The following is a 14473-nucleotide window of genomic DNA, read 5'->3' on the forward strand; positions in this document are numbered from 1 at the left end:
GCTGGTGTTCCCTTGTTCCCTTAGCTGCCAAGGCACATGGATTTTGTAGTCCTGTAGACAGGGAGTTCCATGTCACTGTGACAGATGGCCAGACACTGAGGGCTTCTTCTGAGTATTGACACTCTGTTTGAAGTTTGAACTCTGCGTTTAAAAAAAAAAAAAAAAAGAAAAAGGAAAGGAAAGTCAGGATGTGAAGGTGAAGTTAAGCAGCAGATCCAGTCCAGAAAACTCAGAGGATGAAGAGGATGAGCCGAATATTGGCTAATGGCGGAAAATAGATTCTTGAACAAACCAGTGCATCTCCACAGCGTCTATATGCTAGAAAATGAAAGATAATAAAGGAAGAGATGGAAAATGCTCTGGTATGATCCTGGTAGCAAGTAGTCTTTGTACTTGGGTCATCTAATTAAAAACAACAATAAAAACCAATACCTCAAAATACACGATATTTTTTCCTTTTCTTAGATCTAACATTAAATATTAAAACTTTTAGTCATAACATAAAGCTATTTTTAGTCCTGTGTGCCCAAATTTTCATGGTTTAAATGCAAAAGTTAGGGTTTTCTAATAGGAAAATATTTCTAAAGCTGTGGAGGATGTATGACAGCAGGGAATCGCTGTCCACTTTCCTCCTTGAGTACAGGTGGCTGCTCTGCTCTTTGAGGAGCTCATGGATTGGTGCAGTTTGCAGGTTTGCCTTCTGACACAGGTTTGTATGCTGTGGTGGTTCAGGGGCTGCCTTTGGAGATGCCTCTGCAGATGCTGAGGTTGAAAGCTGTGACCCCCTATGTTTCTTCACCTGAGGAGTCAGAGCACTCAGATCTTGAGTCCACTGAACGCCAAAAGAGCCACTTAGATAGGTTGAACTGTGAAAAACCCACATCTTTGTTGTTGCCTTTGTGGTATGGATCATACCTAGAGTCTGCTGCGTGGCACCTTGTTTTGTTTGCTCTACAGAGGGCTCTGTTTTTTCACACAGGCGTCATGAAATTTGAATCCTGCAGTTGGGTTTTGCTTAGTCAGGATGCTGAGTTTACTCTGAGCACAAACAACTCATGGATTTTTATTTCTCTGAGTTTACCACACAAACAAAATGTTGTATGCCATATTTCAGATGCTTCACATGCACATGTAGTAGATAAAATTTCATATCAAACAAAATATATCATGCAGCACTTTATCCTCAAAGATAGGTCAAACTCTGGTGTTATATTGTATGACCCTATACAAAATGTTCTTTCATGTGAAAGTCTGCTGATTATAGAGGTTTGCTTAAGTGCCACATGTTGCAAATCAAGGACAGTTCATGAAGGGTGGTGTTGGTTGGGAATACTTAAGCTATTTCAGTTTGAAGGTGTAGATCAAAACAGATATTGTGCTTATTGTCATTGTCATTTTTCACATGAACAGTATTTTCTCTGACAGAACAACTCTTTTTCCCTTTAACTCTGTATTGAAATCAGAGTTATATTTTGCCCCTTGCAGACTGTTAAATATAGCATGTGTTTTTTTTCTAATTAGAATAAAGTTCCTTGCTTTCTTTCACTTAGGTACTCCAGTGTTTGAATGTTTGGCTAGTTGCTTCAGGATATGAAAGGATGAAATGATCAGTCAAAGCTAGTCCCCAGGCTACACGTCTGACCAACCCCTTCCCTCTGCTTCAGCCCAAGCACAATCAGATGTCTGAGTGTGCTCAGACTGAACCCTAACACTGAAGTCTCAGGGATGGGAAAAAGAGTTTTGGGTGTTGATTAACATCCAAGATGCCACCAAAGCAATTTTTACCTCTTATTTTCTTTTGTGTAATAGAATTATATTAAAAAAAAGTCTTTTAAATACAAGTAATTCTTACAATTAGATATCAATCATATGTAAAAACAGATGTTTTCACATAGTGATTCTCAAAGAGATTTTTTTTTTGAAAGAAAACTGTATGCAAATGCTATGAATGCAGTTTGAGGGGAAAACTCCAAATAGTGTGGCAACTGAGACAATCACCCTTAAAAGTGGATTTACTTCTTTTTCTTTTTGCACTCCTCTATAGGGCCACATTGTTGGAAGCTTGCTTTTTACAATTTGCTAATGTGTAAAAGAAACTGCTTGCGTACAGTAAACTAACGTTTGTAAATTATTGCTGCATTTAATGTTGTTGAAATACTCTAGTGTCCTCCAAAAGCATTTTTCTTTTACCTTTTCCTATTCCATTTCTGCTTGTTTATGTCATTGTTTTCTGTTTTGTGGCAAATCTTTGGATTTTTACTCCTAATGTTGTGTGCTTTTAAATTAAATTATTATTATTTTTTTTTCTGACAGGTAATGTTAACCATTAAACAGGATGGTGAACTGAGTGGACCACTTGTTTGTAATTGCACTGTGTGGCCTTACAGTTCTGTTTTCAAAATACTCTTTCCATAAAAAGTTGCTGACATTAAGCATTTATCCCAGTGTTTTGTTTTTGCATTAACCTTCTCATTTGTCTTCTCTTCCTCAATCAATCAGTTCTTTTCTTTTCTCCCACAGGGATATAAATATATCATCCAAGATGGGGAATGTTGTGGGAGATGCCAGAAGACTGCCTGTGAGGAACAGCTGTTCTGGTCTCGGGGTGACGCAGTTCCTCGTTTACACGAGGTGAGGTGACATTTGAGTGGCCACTTCCTTTTCTAGCAGAAATGTCCTGGAACTATTTTGTGTTCCACAGAAGGAGAAAAAGAACCTGAGAGTTATTTCTATTATAAGGCAAGCAGTACTGCGAAAGAATGGATTTTGGTTCTGTGACTTACCTGCTTCATTCTGCTAATGAGCAAACCCTCCTCTCTCATTTCATGCTCTAAGGAATCTTTGTATGTAAAATTAGTAATTTCACGATTCATAGCTCAAAAGAATGTTAATGGGAAATTATACTTCTCTTGCTGTAGGCAAATTGTTTAAATTATCCTAATTAATTTGTATTACTCTATGGGTGGTGGGCAGATTGGATATTTGATGTCTTGAATTCCATGGTCCTGTTCAGATAGGATATCCTGTTTGTTACACAGTGAAATATCTGGAACTGAATGAGCACAGAAGCATGAATTGGTCTCTGTTTGCTAAAGATGTAGGCTGCATATCGGATCAGGCTGCAGTGGTCTAGGCCACACTTGTTGTCTGCTCAAAATAACAGTTTATTTTCAGCAGTGTGTCTATTCCCTTTGCATTCCTTTATGTCTCTTCCAAAGAGCACAATGGGAAGTAAATGCATGCAACATGCCATTCAAAGTGTGCTGCCACTGGAATACTAGGTCGATATTGTTTTCTTTCTTTGCCTACATTTTAAATTCCTTCAGGCTATTCAGTTTGTTCTGTTCCTAATCCAACCAGCCTTGGCAAGCCTTTGCCTGCCCCATTAGCATTAAATTGCTTAATCCTATGCAGAAGTTTGGATTTAGCAAAGAAAGGCAGGAACAATAAGTTAAATAGATTTAAAATAATAGATCTCCCCATCTTTTCTTCTGTGTTATTAATTAAAGTGTGTCTGTGCTTACATCTACATCTCACATTCACATACTTGATATTAACTTCTTAATTGCTTGTTTTGTACAAAGATAGTCTGATGCTGTCTGTTTTAAAATGTAAGCTATATTCTGCAGCCTGCTTCTTCCCTGGTTTCACCAAGAACATTTCTTAACGTGGATCAGTATTATTCTGTTTCATAAATCAAGCCTTCTGAAGGTCTATTTTAATGTCCCACCATGTCTCACTGATTTCTGTTGTCCTGATGGAGTAATAGATCCTTATACTCTGCCGTCTCTTCTTGCTGTGTCCTCTTTCAGCTCCTCTGTCATTAACAAAGAACTAACAAACAAGAGAAAATATTAACTTTCTGAGGAAAGATGTTTGACCCCTTGGGAGGAGTCTGATTCTCACTTCCACTGTTCTTGAAGCATATTCAAGGTCCATTACAAGTGGAGGCATCCTGCTTTAAAGTAGTGATCAGCTCCTCCTCGCACTGAAATGTGGCAGTGTCTTTCTGACCTGTGGTGATGTCTCTTTCCAAAATACCATTTAAAGTTCCTACCTTATCTGACCCATGGGTGATAACAGCCAGTGTGGGACATCAACAAGATCTGGTCTCTCTTACATTTGCAAGTCTTTTCTTCTCAAGAGCTAATTGCCAAAGCCTCCTGTGGGCCTAGTACAGATGATTTGCAGCAAGATCCAGCAGAAAGAGGGCCAGCTGTGCTGCAGTGCAGTGCAGTACAGCCAGCTACTGGGAACAAATGTAAACTTAAATCTAGTTAAGCTTGCATTTCCTTCTTCACATGTTATTTCACCTGCCCCTTTCATTTTCATCTTAGGGATATTCCTGTAACTTCTATACTCTGCAAACCAAGCAGCAGTCTACTCTGTAAGCTGATTGTCACAGTAAGGGTTTGTGAAGAACTGTTGAGTAACAGACTGTTTCTGTAGAAGTAAATGTGCTTTTTGCAAATCAGTACATTGTCTGGGGGTGCTCTTCTTTTTCTCCAGTGGCATAAATACTGTTGTCTGAATTTAATCCTTCTACCATTTCCTGTCAGGTTGGCACAGAGTGGAGATCCCCCTTCAATGACTGCATTATCAATGAGTGTGTCCGAGTGAATGATGAGGTTTTTGTGCAGCAAAAGAATCTGTCTTGCTCTCAGATGGATGTGCCTGACTGTCCAGAGGGAACTGAATTACGCTGTGACCAAATAATTGACTGCTGTCCTTCTTGCAGATGTGGTAAGGCTTAATGGGTGACAAATGGAATCACTGAAGAGTTAATCTTAGTGCTGATCTATTTCTCAATAGCAATTTCACAAGTGTATTCTATGCAAGTAAAATACCAGTTTTAAACTACTCTGTATAATTTAGGCATTGACTATAGTAGCTTCTGCTGCTATTACTTTCACTTTCCAAGTGATGTTCACAGTGTCCTTTTGGACTAATTATTATTGTCACTACTTTGCATTGCTTCAGGGAGACATAACGGGGTATGTCTCTACCAGCAAATTACAGCACTAGCCTGTGTTGTTAAGCAGTTAAACAAGGTCTTGATGTGCTTTTATCTTAGAAAAGTCCAATGCTATCATCAACACCTGCTATGAACAGGAAGTTTCCATGCAGCCATGCTGTCTTTTGGTCATCTCTGAGTGTTGTGGCTGGGTCCATTTATTAGCACAGTCTTGGATCAAAAATACAAATCAAAAGATTTGGCTATTTGGACTCAGTCTGGGAAGACTCCCATTCATATTTAATTGACAGGTATATAAGCAACCACAGGGTAAGGAATTGCAGTGGAAGGAGGAGGAGAAATAGGTGCTATAACTTGCAGAAAGCCTATGAGTGCATCTTCTGAGGGCAAGAGGCTTGAAATGGAAGGTAAAAATCTACATTTTACCATGTACTTCTTAAAGAAAACAACAACTCACCAAGGAATGTTTGGAGGTGCATATCAGGATAATTGACAAATTGTTATCTTTGAAAATATAAGAGGGCTATAAAAATTATTATATTATAAAATATAATATAAGAGGGCTAATTTGCACCTATTTACAATGAAACTTGATCTACATGTCGTCAGCTGGAACTCTAATGAGTCAAAAATGCATACTTGTGGTTTATTAAGTCGAGATAATGATATGATAATCATAATGTTAAATGGAATATTATCCTCTCTTTCAGTACCTGTGAATGGCTGTCCTTTGAATGGCACTGTTATTGGGGTAAGACTTGATGCTTTTATTTGCTATGTTGGTAAGATATTTGCTGTGTTGGTAAGATATTTGAATGAGCTTTTGAAAAACACAGACTTGTCAGAATATACATAAGTGTACAGGGTAGCTTTGTTCAGCCAGAATCCCCACACGTTGCATCAAAAAGAGTGGCAAGGGGCTCAGTGCTATTAGGTCCAGTTCATGACCCTTCCACAGGTTTTCCTCTATGACAATGAGCATCTCCTCAAAATGGGACAGTAATATTTCTTTATCTTGGATTACTGAAGGAAAAAGTGAAGGATGCTTGAGGAAAAAGTGCTTAGATAACTGTGGTAATCTGCATTGTGTAATGTCTTGCAGGCTACCAAACACACCGGAAACTATCTGCAAGGGATAATCTCAGAGATGATCCTTGCCCACCTTGGGGAAGGGAAAACTTCCCGTATTCTACCTAGAGGATAAGGCGGATTAAAAAAGTATGGAAATTCTTGCTCCACCTGTGTGGAAAAAGGGGTCTCCCTCCTTGGCTATTAGCAGGAACAGGAAAGCTGAGCTTCCTCAGTCTTTGACCTCAGCCCTCTTTCAAGATCCCTGCTGATATGCCCTCAGAGGAAGTTTTTTCTCAACTGCATATTTAGTGGATAGATTAAGACATATTTAACCCAGTCCCTGACAGTGGGAATGACTGGAGTTAAGCATCTGATCTCATTTATGCCGAATTTCTCTTTGGAGAGCTCAGTCAATTGTCCATTGTTTCCCTAAATCCATGTTCTGGCAGCACCTCTGGTGTCAAAGAATTCTAAGTATTCTCAACATCCCCCAAGGAAACAGGTCCTCTTTATTCATTTAACCTAACTTTTAACCTATGTATTCTTGCATTGACAATGCATTTTTTTCTTTTATTGAAGAAGTAGGTTTACCCATATCTCTTTGTGCTCTCGAGGTACAGCAGAACCTCTCTCCATCTATTTCTTCCATTTTTTTTCCATATTTCATAGGCACAAGTTCATCAATTTATTAGAGTTAAAGCCCTGTCATCAAACATCCATCATTCTGTATAAGGATTACTTCCCTGTAGAACTAAATCCAAGAAGTAATTGTGCCTTTCTGTCAGAACATTGGGAGAAGGGTTTTAAAGTGCTTAAATCTGAAATAATCTCCTTTCTCTTTGATTCCTTTATTTGTCTCTCTATAATATGTTGTCAAAACTAGTTGTGGCATTTTATAAAAGTCATACTTGTAGACAATTTCATGTAGTATAATTGCCAACTCCTGTCACCTTCTGTCATACAGGAGTTAAATATATATTATTCTGTGTTGCAAAAAGATGTCTTTTCAGCTGCATGCTGTTATTTTGTGAACAACTAATTTTTTCTCTTCCAACAAAATGCTTACCTGACCTGTCAGAGAAAGTCTTTTTTCAATTTTTAAGTATTTTAGAATATTTTGAAATGCTTTAAGTAAAACATAAACAATGTTTGAAAAAAATGTTATGTTGAATGGAAAACCAGGAGTATCTGTATTTTGAAGATTAAAAAATATTTCAGTTTGTCAAATAGTAAAAAAAATCCTTTTTAATAATTTTTCCCAAATTGGCCTGAACTTGTGAAGTGTTTCAGGTGACACTACACTAGTTTGATTCATTTTTGTTTGCTATCTGGATCTCTATAAAAACTTTTTTTTTTCTTTTATTACAGCTTTTAAAATGTGTTGTCTTCTTGACAATTGGCCATTTTATCAAACACAGTCTGTGAAAGATTTTGAGGGCATAGGTAGGCCCCAGCTGTTGCATTACTTCTGTGCTTTTCCTTTTGTACCATATCAGGCAGTTAGCATTCAACAACACAGTTACTAAAATATTTTCTCAGGATGGAGAGTGTGAAATTTTAGAGGAGATATAAACCTTGGAAACTTTCTAAACAAAATGGAAAGTTTGATGGAAAAATGATAAAAATATTCAGTGGATCTTAAATTAGAACTTGTCTTAATGAATAGTTTCTTTTAACTTAAAATAATTTCTTTTAATTATTTATTTAAAGCTAATTAGCTGTATGTCTAAATTTTTTTGAGCAGCCTGAGTTACTACAGCTTTGTCTTACACTATTTTCTACTTCAATGACTGTTGCAGAGTTCTGGTCAGGAAAGAAGATGTGGTGTCCACAGAAGTTCCTGGATTTCAAAACCTTATTCTGGGTCCTTTAAGAATAGGTTTCAAATTTCATTTTATATCAAGGGAAAACTTTTCTCTATTAACTCATTCATTGAATAGTTCCAAGTTTTGAGTCTTTTACTGCAGTTCTGTTAACTGACTGTGTCCTTAATCCCTTTACATTTTTGTCTTGTATCTGGTTACCAATATTATGTTCCAGTAATTTGGTGTATTGCATTCACTCCACTGTTCCTAACAATTCTGTGGGCTTTAACTGCAGACTTCCAAGCAGGTGGCTGTATTTACCAAAAGGATTATCTGCATCACTCATCTGTTTTCCCAGGCTTTTACTGAGTGGCAGTCTTGAAGGAGATCTGAGTAGGTTTTGGCTTTATGCAGGTTATTTTGATTGCACTGACTAACACTGGGTTAGCAGATGTTGACATTTTATTCTATGTTAGCCAAGAAAACACATGATAGGTGTATTATATAAAGGGGAAAAGTTGTATCAAACCTTTATTTCACTCAGTTCTGTCATGCTAAACTATGTTTGTTCACAGAAATCCGTTGTTAAACTCCATTTGCATGCTGATCACTAAATACACTAAATAAATATAATAAAACTAAGCTGTGATGCAAACTTTGGATCAAAGCAAGACCTTCCCCCGAAAGTTCAAGGAACTTACTTGTGTGTAAGGATTTTGTTTCAACATGTCTCTAGCATGCCCTACATTCCTTCCCACAGCAGTGATAAGCTTGACTTCAGCTATCTTTTTGTATAAAATCGAGATTTTAGAACTTAGGAGAAGATACAAAGGGGATATCAATTGTAATATCAGTTGTGGCTTTACTGAGTCTTTCTTCATGATGTGAAAGTCTAGTGTTACTGAAGCATTCTGTGATAAGTATTTACTTCTAGAGGGCCTGAACTAAATGTTTAAGATAGTAAGCAGAACAAATTCAAATATATTTTGAAATATGTCACCAGGATGAGGACATCTCCTTGATTTGCAAGGCTTTTGTGTGTGTGTGCACTTGTGTGTATTTAGACTTATCAACCATTAGAGCAATACTAGTGGATTGGATAGCCTTCTGAGGCCATGTAGTCTGTACTAGAACTATTATACTGATATCTGAACTTTTTCCAATGCTAAGAGTTTAATGTTTCATATCACATTTGTTATCTATCCCTCACCTATAGGAAAATGTTATGAGTGTGGCTTCATGCCATACATCAAGGGCTTTTAACTCTCCAGATTAATGTCATAATATTCACTATAAAAGATTAAACTGAAAAAGGTGAAGAGTCCTGTGTTGAGGTCTTGAGCTGAATTGTTAAAAGATCAGGACCTTCCCATTGTTATTACAACCTCTGTCATATTATTTGTGGAGAATCTTTTTTCTAGACCTTGATAAACTAAGAAGAGAGTGATTTCTGTTGTTGGTGCTTTACTGAAAGCCACTATGCTCTGTATGCATCTGTTATGCTGGAGTCCAGTGTAAGAATGTTATTAATATTCTTTATTAAGAACATTTGTTCTTCAGTGTATATGTGGGCGTATTGGCTCAGAACTACCCATAAACCCATACTTTTACACAGTTACTCTGGCCTGCTTCTTGATTTTGAATGTTTACTTGTGTGGAAGAAAAAAGGGAATTTGAGGATATGCGTAGTGTAAGCATAGGAAATTCCTTTTCTCAGTGAAGTCAGCAGTGATAGTCCATTGACTATGATTCAAAGCTTTTATCATCTTGTGCTATTCAGCGTCTATTTACTTTATTAGTTTTTTTTTTTTTTTTTTTTTTTTTTTTTTGTGTGTGTGTATGTGTGTGAAAATCACAGAATCACAGAATTGTCTAGGTTGGAAGAGACCTCCAAGATCACCCGGTCCAACCTCTGAACTAACACTAACAAGTCCTCCACTAAACCATATCACTAAGCTCAACATCTAAACGTCTCTTAAAGACCTCCAGGGATGGTGACTCTACCACTTCCCTGGGCAGCCTATTCCAATGCCTAACAACCCTTTCAGTAAAGAAGTTCTTCCTAATATCCAGCCTAAACCTCCCCTGGCGCAACTTTAGCCCATTCCCCCTTGTCCTGTCACCAGGCACGTGGGAGAATAGACCAACCCCTACCTTGCTACAGCCTCCTGTAAGGTACCTGTAGAGAGCGATAAGGTCGCCCCTGAGCCTCCTCTTCTCCAGGCTGAACAAGCCCAGCTCCCTCAGCCACTCCTCGTAAGACTTGTTCTCCAAATCCCTCACCAGTCTCGTCGCCCTTCTCTGGACTCTCTCGAGCACCTCGACGTCCTTCTTGTAGCAAGGGGCCCAAAACTGAACACAGTACTCGAGGTGCGGCCTCACCAGAGCAGAGTACAGGGGGACAATCACTTCCCTAGACCTGCTGGCCACGCTGCTTCTTATACAAGCCAGGATGCTGTTGGCCTTCTTGGCCACCTGAGCACACTGCTGGCTCATATTCAGCTGCCTATCAACCAGTACTCCCAGGTCCTTCTCGGCCAGGCAGCTTTCCAACCACTCATCTCCCAGCCTGTAGCGCTGCTTGGGGTTGTTGCGCCCCAGGTGCAGGACCCGGCACTTGGCCTTGTTGAACTTCATACAGTTGACCTCAGCCCATCGGTCCAGCCTATCCAGATCCTCCTGCAGAGCCTTCCTACCCTCGAGCAGACCGACACACGCACCTAACTTGGTGTCATCTGCAAACTTACTGAGGGTGCACTCAATCCCCTCATCCAGATCATCGATAAAGATATTGAAGAGGACTGGCCCCAGTACTGAGCCCTGGGAGACTCCACTAGAGACCGGCCTCCAACTGGATTTGACTCCATTCACCACAACTCTTTGGGCCTGTTAAATGCACTCCATACAACCATACTGGTTTTGTATTTTGAGGTTCAAATGAAAGGCTGTATACTTGTAAGGCAGAAAGAATTTGGATTTAGAATTCCTCTAAGTGCTAGGAATCCTACTGTTAACTTCACATCCTGTTCTTTCCCATCTAATATCTTGGCATTTTCCACTGTGTTTTAAATGTCATTTTTGCTTGCTTTGAAAAGGTGGTGGGTTTGAGGAAACAAAGTGCTGGGGTCCAGCTCAGCCACTGCTTTTCTTGTAACTATGAACAAGTCCGTTCAGTTACTTCTTTTTTTTTTTTTTCTTTTTCCTTTTCCTTTTCTCTCTCTCTTTTTTTTTCTTTTTTTCTTTTTTTTTTCCCTCCTTGTGTCTTTGTTGATTTTAAGCTTTTAGGCCTCCAGAGATTCTAAGCAGTGTTTTTATAAGAACAATAACAAGTAATTTTTGTCCATGAACTGTTGGTTGTGATCACTCAAGAAAAACAAAAGACCACAACAACAACAAAAAATCTTGTCGGTAAATCAATTCACTACATTTGGGAAAAATGGACTTGGTGGGAACCACCTAACACATGACAAAATCTTGTGACAAAACCTTCCTTGCCACTTTCAAGAACTCCTTGCTTGTTTGCTAGCTTTGTAAGCAGGGAAGTAAGAAACACCCATGTCATTTTGCAGATTAAGGAATTCTAAATTATTTACTTTAAAAATAGTCTTCTGCTGTGTTGCCTGTTGAGGGATTGTGGATGTAAAATTTAGATCTCTGGAAAGTGGATGCACATTGTTTTTCTGTTTTCTCTTGCGAAGAATTAAAGCACAAGATTAGATGAAAGACACTTAACCTGGGTGAAATTGCTCATTTGTTTGAGTTTTGCTCAAGAGACAGTCACTGATGGCTACAAACTGTTTCTAATGTTTCAGCCATGGAAACGCCTGATGGTGGATCAATGTACAACGTGTCTCTGCTCCCTGCAGTCAATGTCTTCTCGGAGATACAGCCTGACGTGTACAAAATTCAGTTGTGAACCATGCCCAACAGTAAGTACAAGTGGTCTGGATGCTCTAATTAAGAGTGTCCGATGATAAGGTCATGTTCTTCATTGTATATACCAGTTTATGTAGTATACAACTCTGGGACCTGTTGCCCTTTCTTCAGGTTTTTCTGAGAAATCATGGCATTTTGTTTTTCTTACCCTGAATTAGATCAAATATATCAAACGTGATCTGAATCCACAGTGTAGAAAAAGGCAAGTTTTCATAGTACTCAGGTCCAGAGGTACATCTTCTTGTGCATTTCTGACTACTTACCTTTGGGGCAAAATGACGTTTAGCAAATCATTGGTAACAGGAACTATCCTTTCCACCACAATATTATCTGTCCATCCTGGGACTGGCAGCTCAGCCAGATTTCCCTGCTTCAGAGCTTTCCTATGACTATTTCCAAATTTTCTAACAGCTGAGACCAGTAATATTTCTTTCTGATCCCCAGCCATGCCTTAAGTGATTTGAGGTAATTGTCCCCATCAGTTCCACTGGTCTTTTTGAAGTCTTTGCTGCTGCTTCCATCATGTGCAAAGAATAATCTTGTCTGGAAAAGCCAGGGGCAAATATCTCCCATTTTTACTCCACTGACTAACAGTGTGACTGGAGTGCCTAACTAGTTTGCTGAATCACATATTTTTTGCTTTAGCACCAGTACCTCAAGAAGAGGGAGAGCTAAACAAATTGTAGAGGCTGCCTTAGTTTTCCCCTGTCCAAAGAACATAGACCAGCAAATAATTTTCACTGAAAAACTGAAAATGCACCCTCCTCTTCTGTCTTCGCCTGGATAATAAATGGATGCCAATGGGCTCAAACAAATACAGGGGCTGTGCAAGCAGTGGCCATTGCATCAAAGAGCCACATCTCTAACATGATCATATGGGATTCCTGGCTGATATCCAGGAGAAGAATAGATTGACAGGGTCCTTGAAAAAGAGGGGGACAGGGTTTTGGGGAAGTCTGGTTTTCAATCCCTAAGTAGAACTGAATGGACAATGTAGTAAGTCAAGTTTCTGTGGTTTCATCTTCACTAATAAACCAAACAAAGCAAGACTGTAAGCTCAAGTTATGGCCTACAACCACTTAACGCTGATGAATTTTTAGCAGTGCCCCAGCTTGCATGTCTTACAAACAATGCCTAGGCATTATATAACAACACGTCAGTGGTTAGCACAATCGAAGGACTGTTTCCAACAGAAACTATAGAAAAAGCCAGTCTGTTTTATGGGGAGAAGGCAATTTAGACATGCATATGTATTCCACTTGTCTGCAGGGTGAGAAAACAGGCCTTGACCCAATTTCTTTGCTAGTATAGATGCATCCTGTGACAAAAGGGTGAATCTGGAATAGTTGGGTGTTGTTATGGACTCTAATATCACTGCTCCTACAAGGTAGGATTTTAGACACATATTCCTGAAAGGAAAATAAATGGCTAAGCATGGTGCTGAACATCTGTCTCACTTTCACAAAATACAACCTCGCAGATCAATGAAAAAAGCACCCAGATACACTAGAATGAATCAATGGCCAGAAATTTGTGTGCATACATATGCTTCCATGCAGACATGCACAAACATTAATTCTTGCTTTTCAATGCAGGAAGCCAGCTGTGGAAATGAAAGGTAGAGGAATCAATAAAATACACTGTAAAAACAAATGGGGAAACATTCCACTCTTGCTTCTTCTACCACCCACACAATTCCCAAATGGCCCCTTCTCCCCACTTGACTAAAATGTACAGACTAAACAAAAAACAAATGAACAACAACTGAAGAAAGATCTGTTTCTAGATGGGCTTATTAAGCACAATGAGATTAAACACTTACTAAGCACAGCTACTCAAGAGAGGTTACAGGTCTAGGTGTATGTATCCCTTTATAGTCGTTGTAATGAAACTGTGGAGTTTGAGGAAAAACAAAATCAAATAAGATGTGTAATATCTTCATCCCCTCGAGGCCAGCAGGATTCACATACACACTTGGATCTTTCCTGTCTCAATCACTGATTTTGTGGTATACCCAGATTAAAATAAATTCCTTCATAATGGACAAAATCATGGAGTAGAGTATGTACTCTCTCCGGAGCACCTGTTCTCTACTGGATGCTGAAGCTATGAAAGTAAATGCACTGGTTGTTGAAGAGCAGCCAATTGCAGCATTCTCTGTTCATCAAGGTCAATGGGTTTTCTGTCATTTTATGACCTGCTTTAGGTGCTTACATTTTGGCTAATAAAGGATGTTCACCTAAATAACAATGAACTAGGCTCTCTTCCAATGATTTAATAGTAACCCCCCACCCTCCCCAAATTCTTTTTCTATAAAAAAAACCATAGCGGTAACATGCATGCCTTCACTGAAACAGGAAGTGTTTGTTGTCTTTAGTATGTTCAGCTCATCATAAGCAGCTGTTAGTCATGTGTAGCTGCTGGAGGGACATCGTGGGACACTTCAAGTGTAAACTCGGTTTTTTTTTTTTTTTTTTCATTCTTTTTTTCTTCCTATTATCCATTCTGTACCTTTCTTCTTCTCCATCTAGTGCTGCTTGTTCTCTCATATTCCTTTCCCTGTCACCATTTTTCCTTCCTGTACCATTTGTCAGGCTCCATTCTTTCCTTCTTTCCTTCTCCCCTTTTTCATTGTATGATTTTATACCCTCTCTGATGCTGTTGTGTTTTATCAGACCATTTTCTC

General features: G+C 38.8%; 1 protein-coding gene across 1 annotated transcript in view; it reads left to right on the forward strand.

Moving 5' to 3' along the window:
* VWF (von Willebrand factor) overlaps positions 1-14473 on the forward strand; it is a 146669-nt gene that overhangs the window by 122606 nt on the left and 9590 nt on the right. The window contains exons 43-46 of the mRNA XM_035540538.1: positions 2521-2631; positions 4560-4743; positions 5686-5726; positions 11664-11780. Coding sequence (XP_035396431.1) covers positions 2521-2631; positions 4560-4743; positions 5686-5726; positions 11664-11780 — 453 coding nt within the window. The remainder of the gene's footprint in view (positions 1-2520; positions 2632-4559; positions 4744-5685; positions 5727-11663; positions 11781-14473) is intronic.

Source organism: Cygnus atratus, chromosome 1 (genome assembly GCF_013377495.2).
Source record: "Cygnus atratus isolate AKBS03 ecotype Queensland, Australia chromosome 1, CAtr_DNAZoo_HiC_assembly, whole genome shotgun sequence".
NCBI classification, from domain to species: domain Eukaryota; kingdom Metazoa; phylum Chordata; class Aves; order Anseriformes; family Anatidae; genus Cygnus; species Cygnus atratus.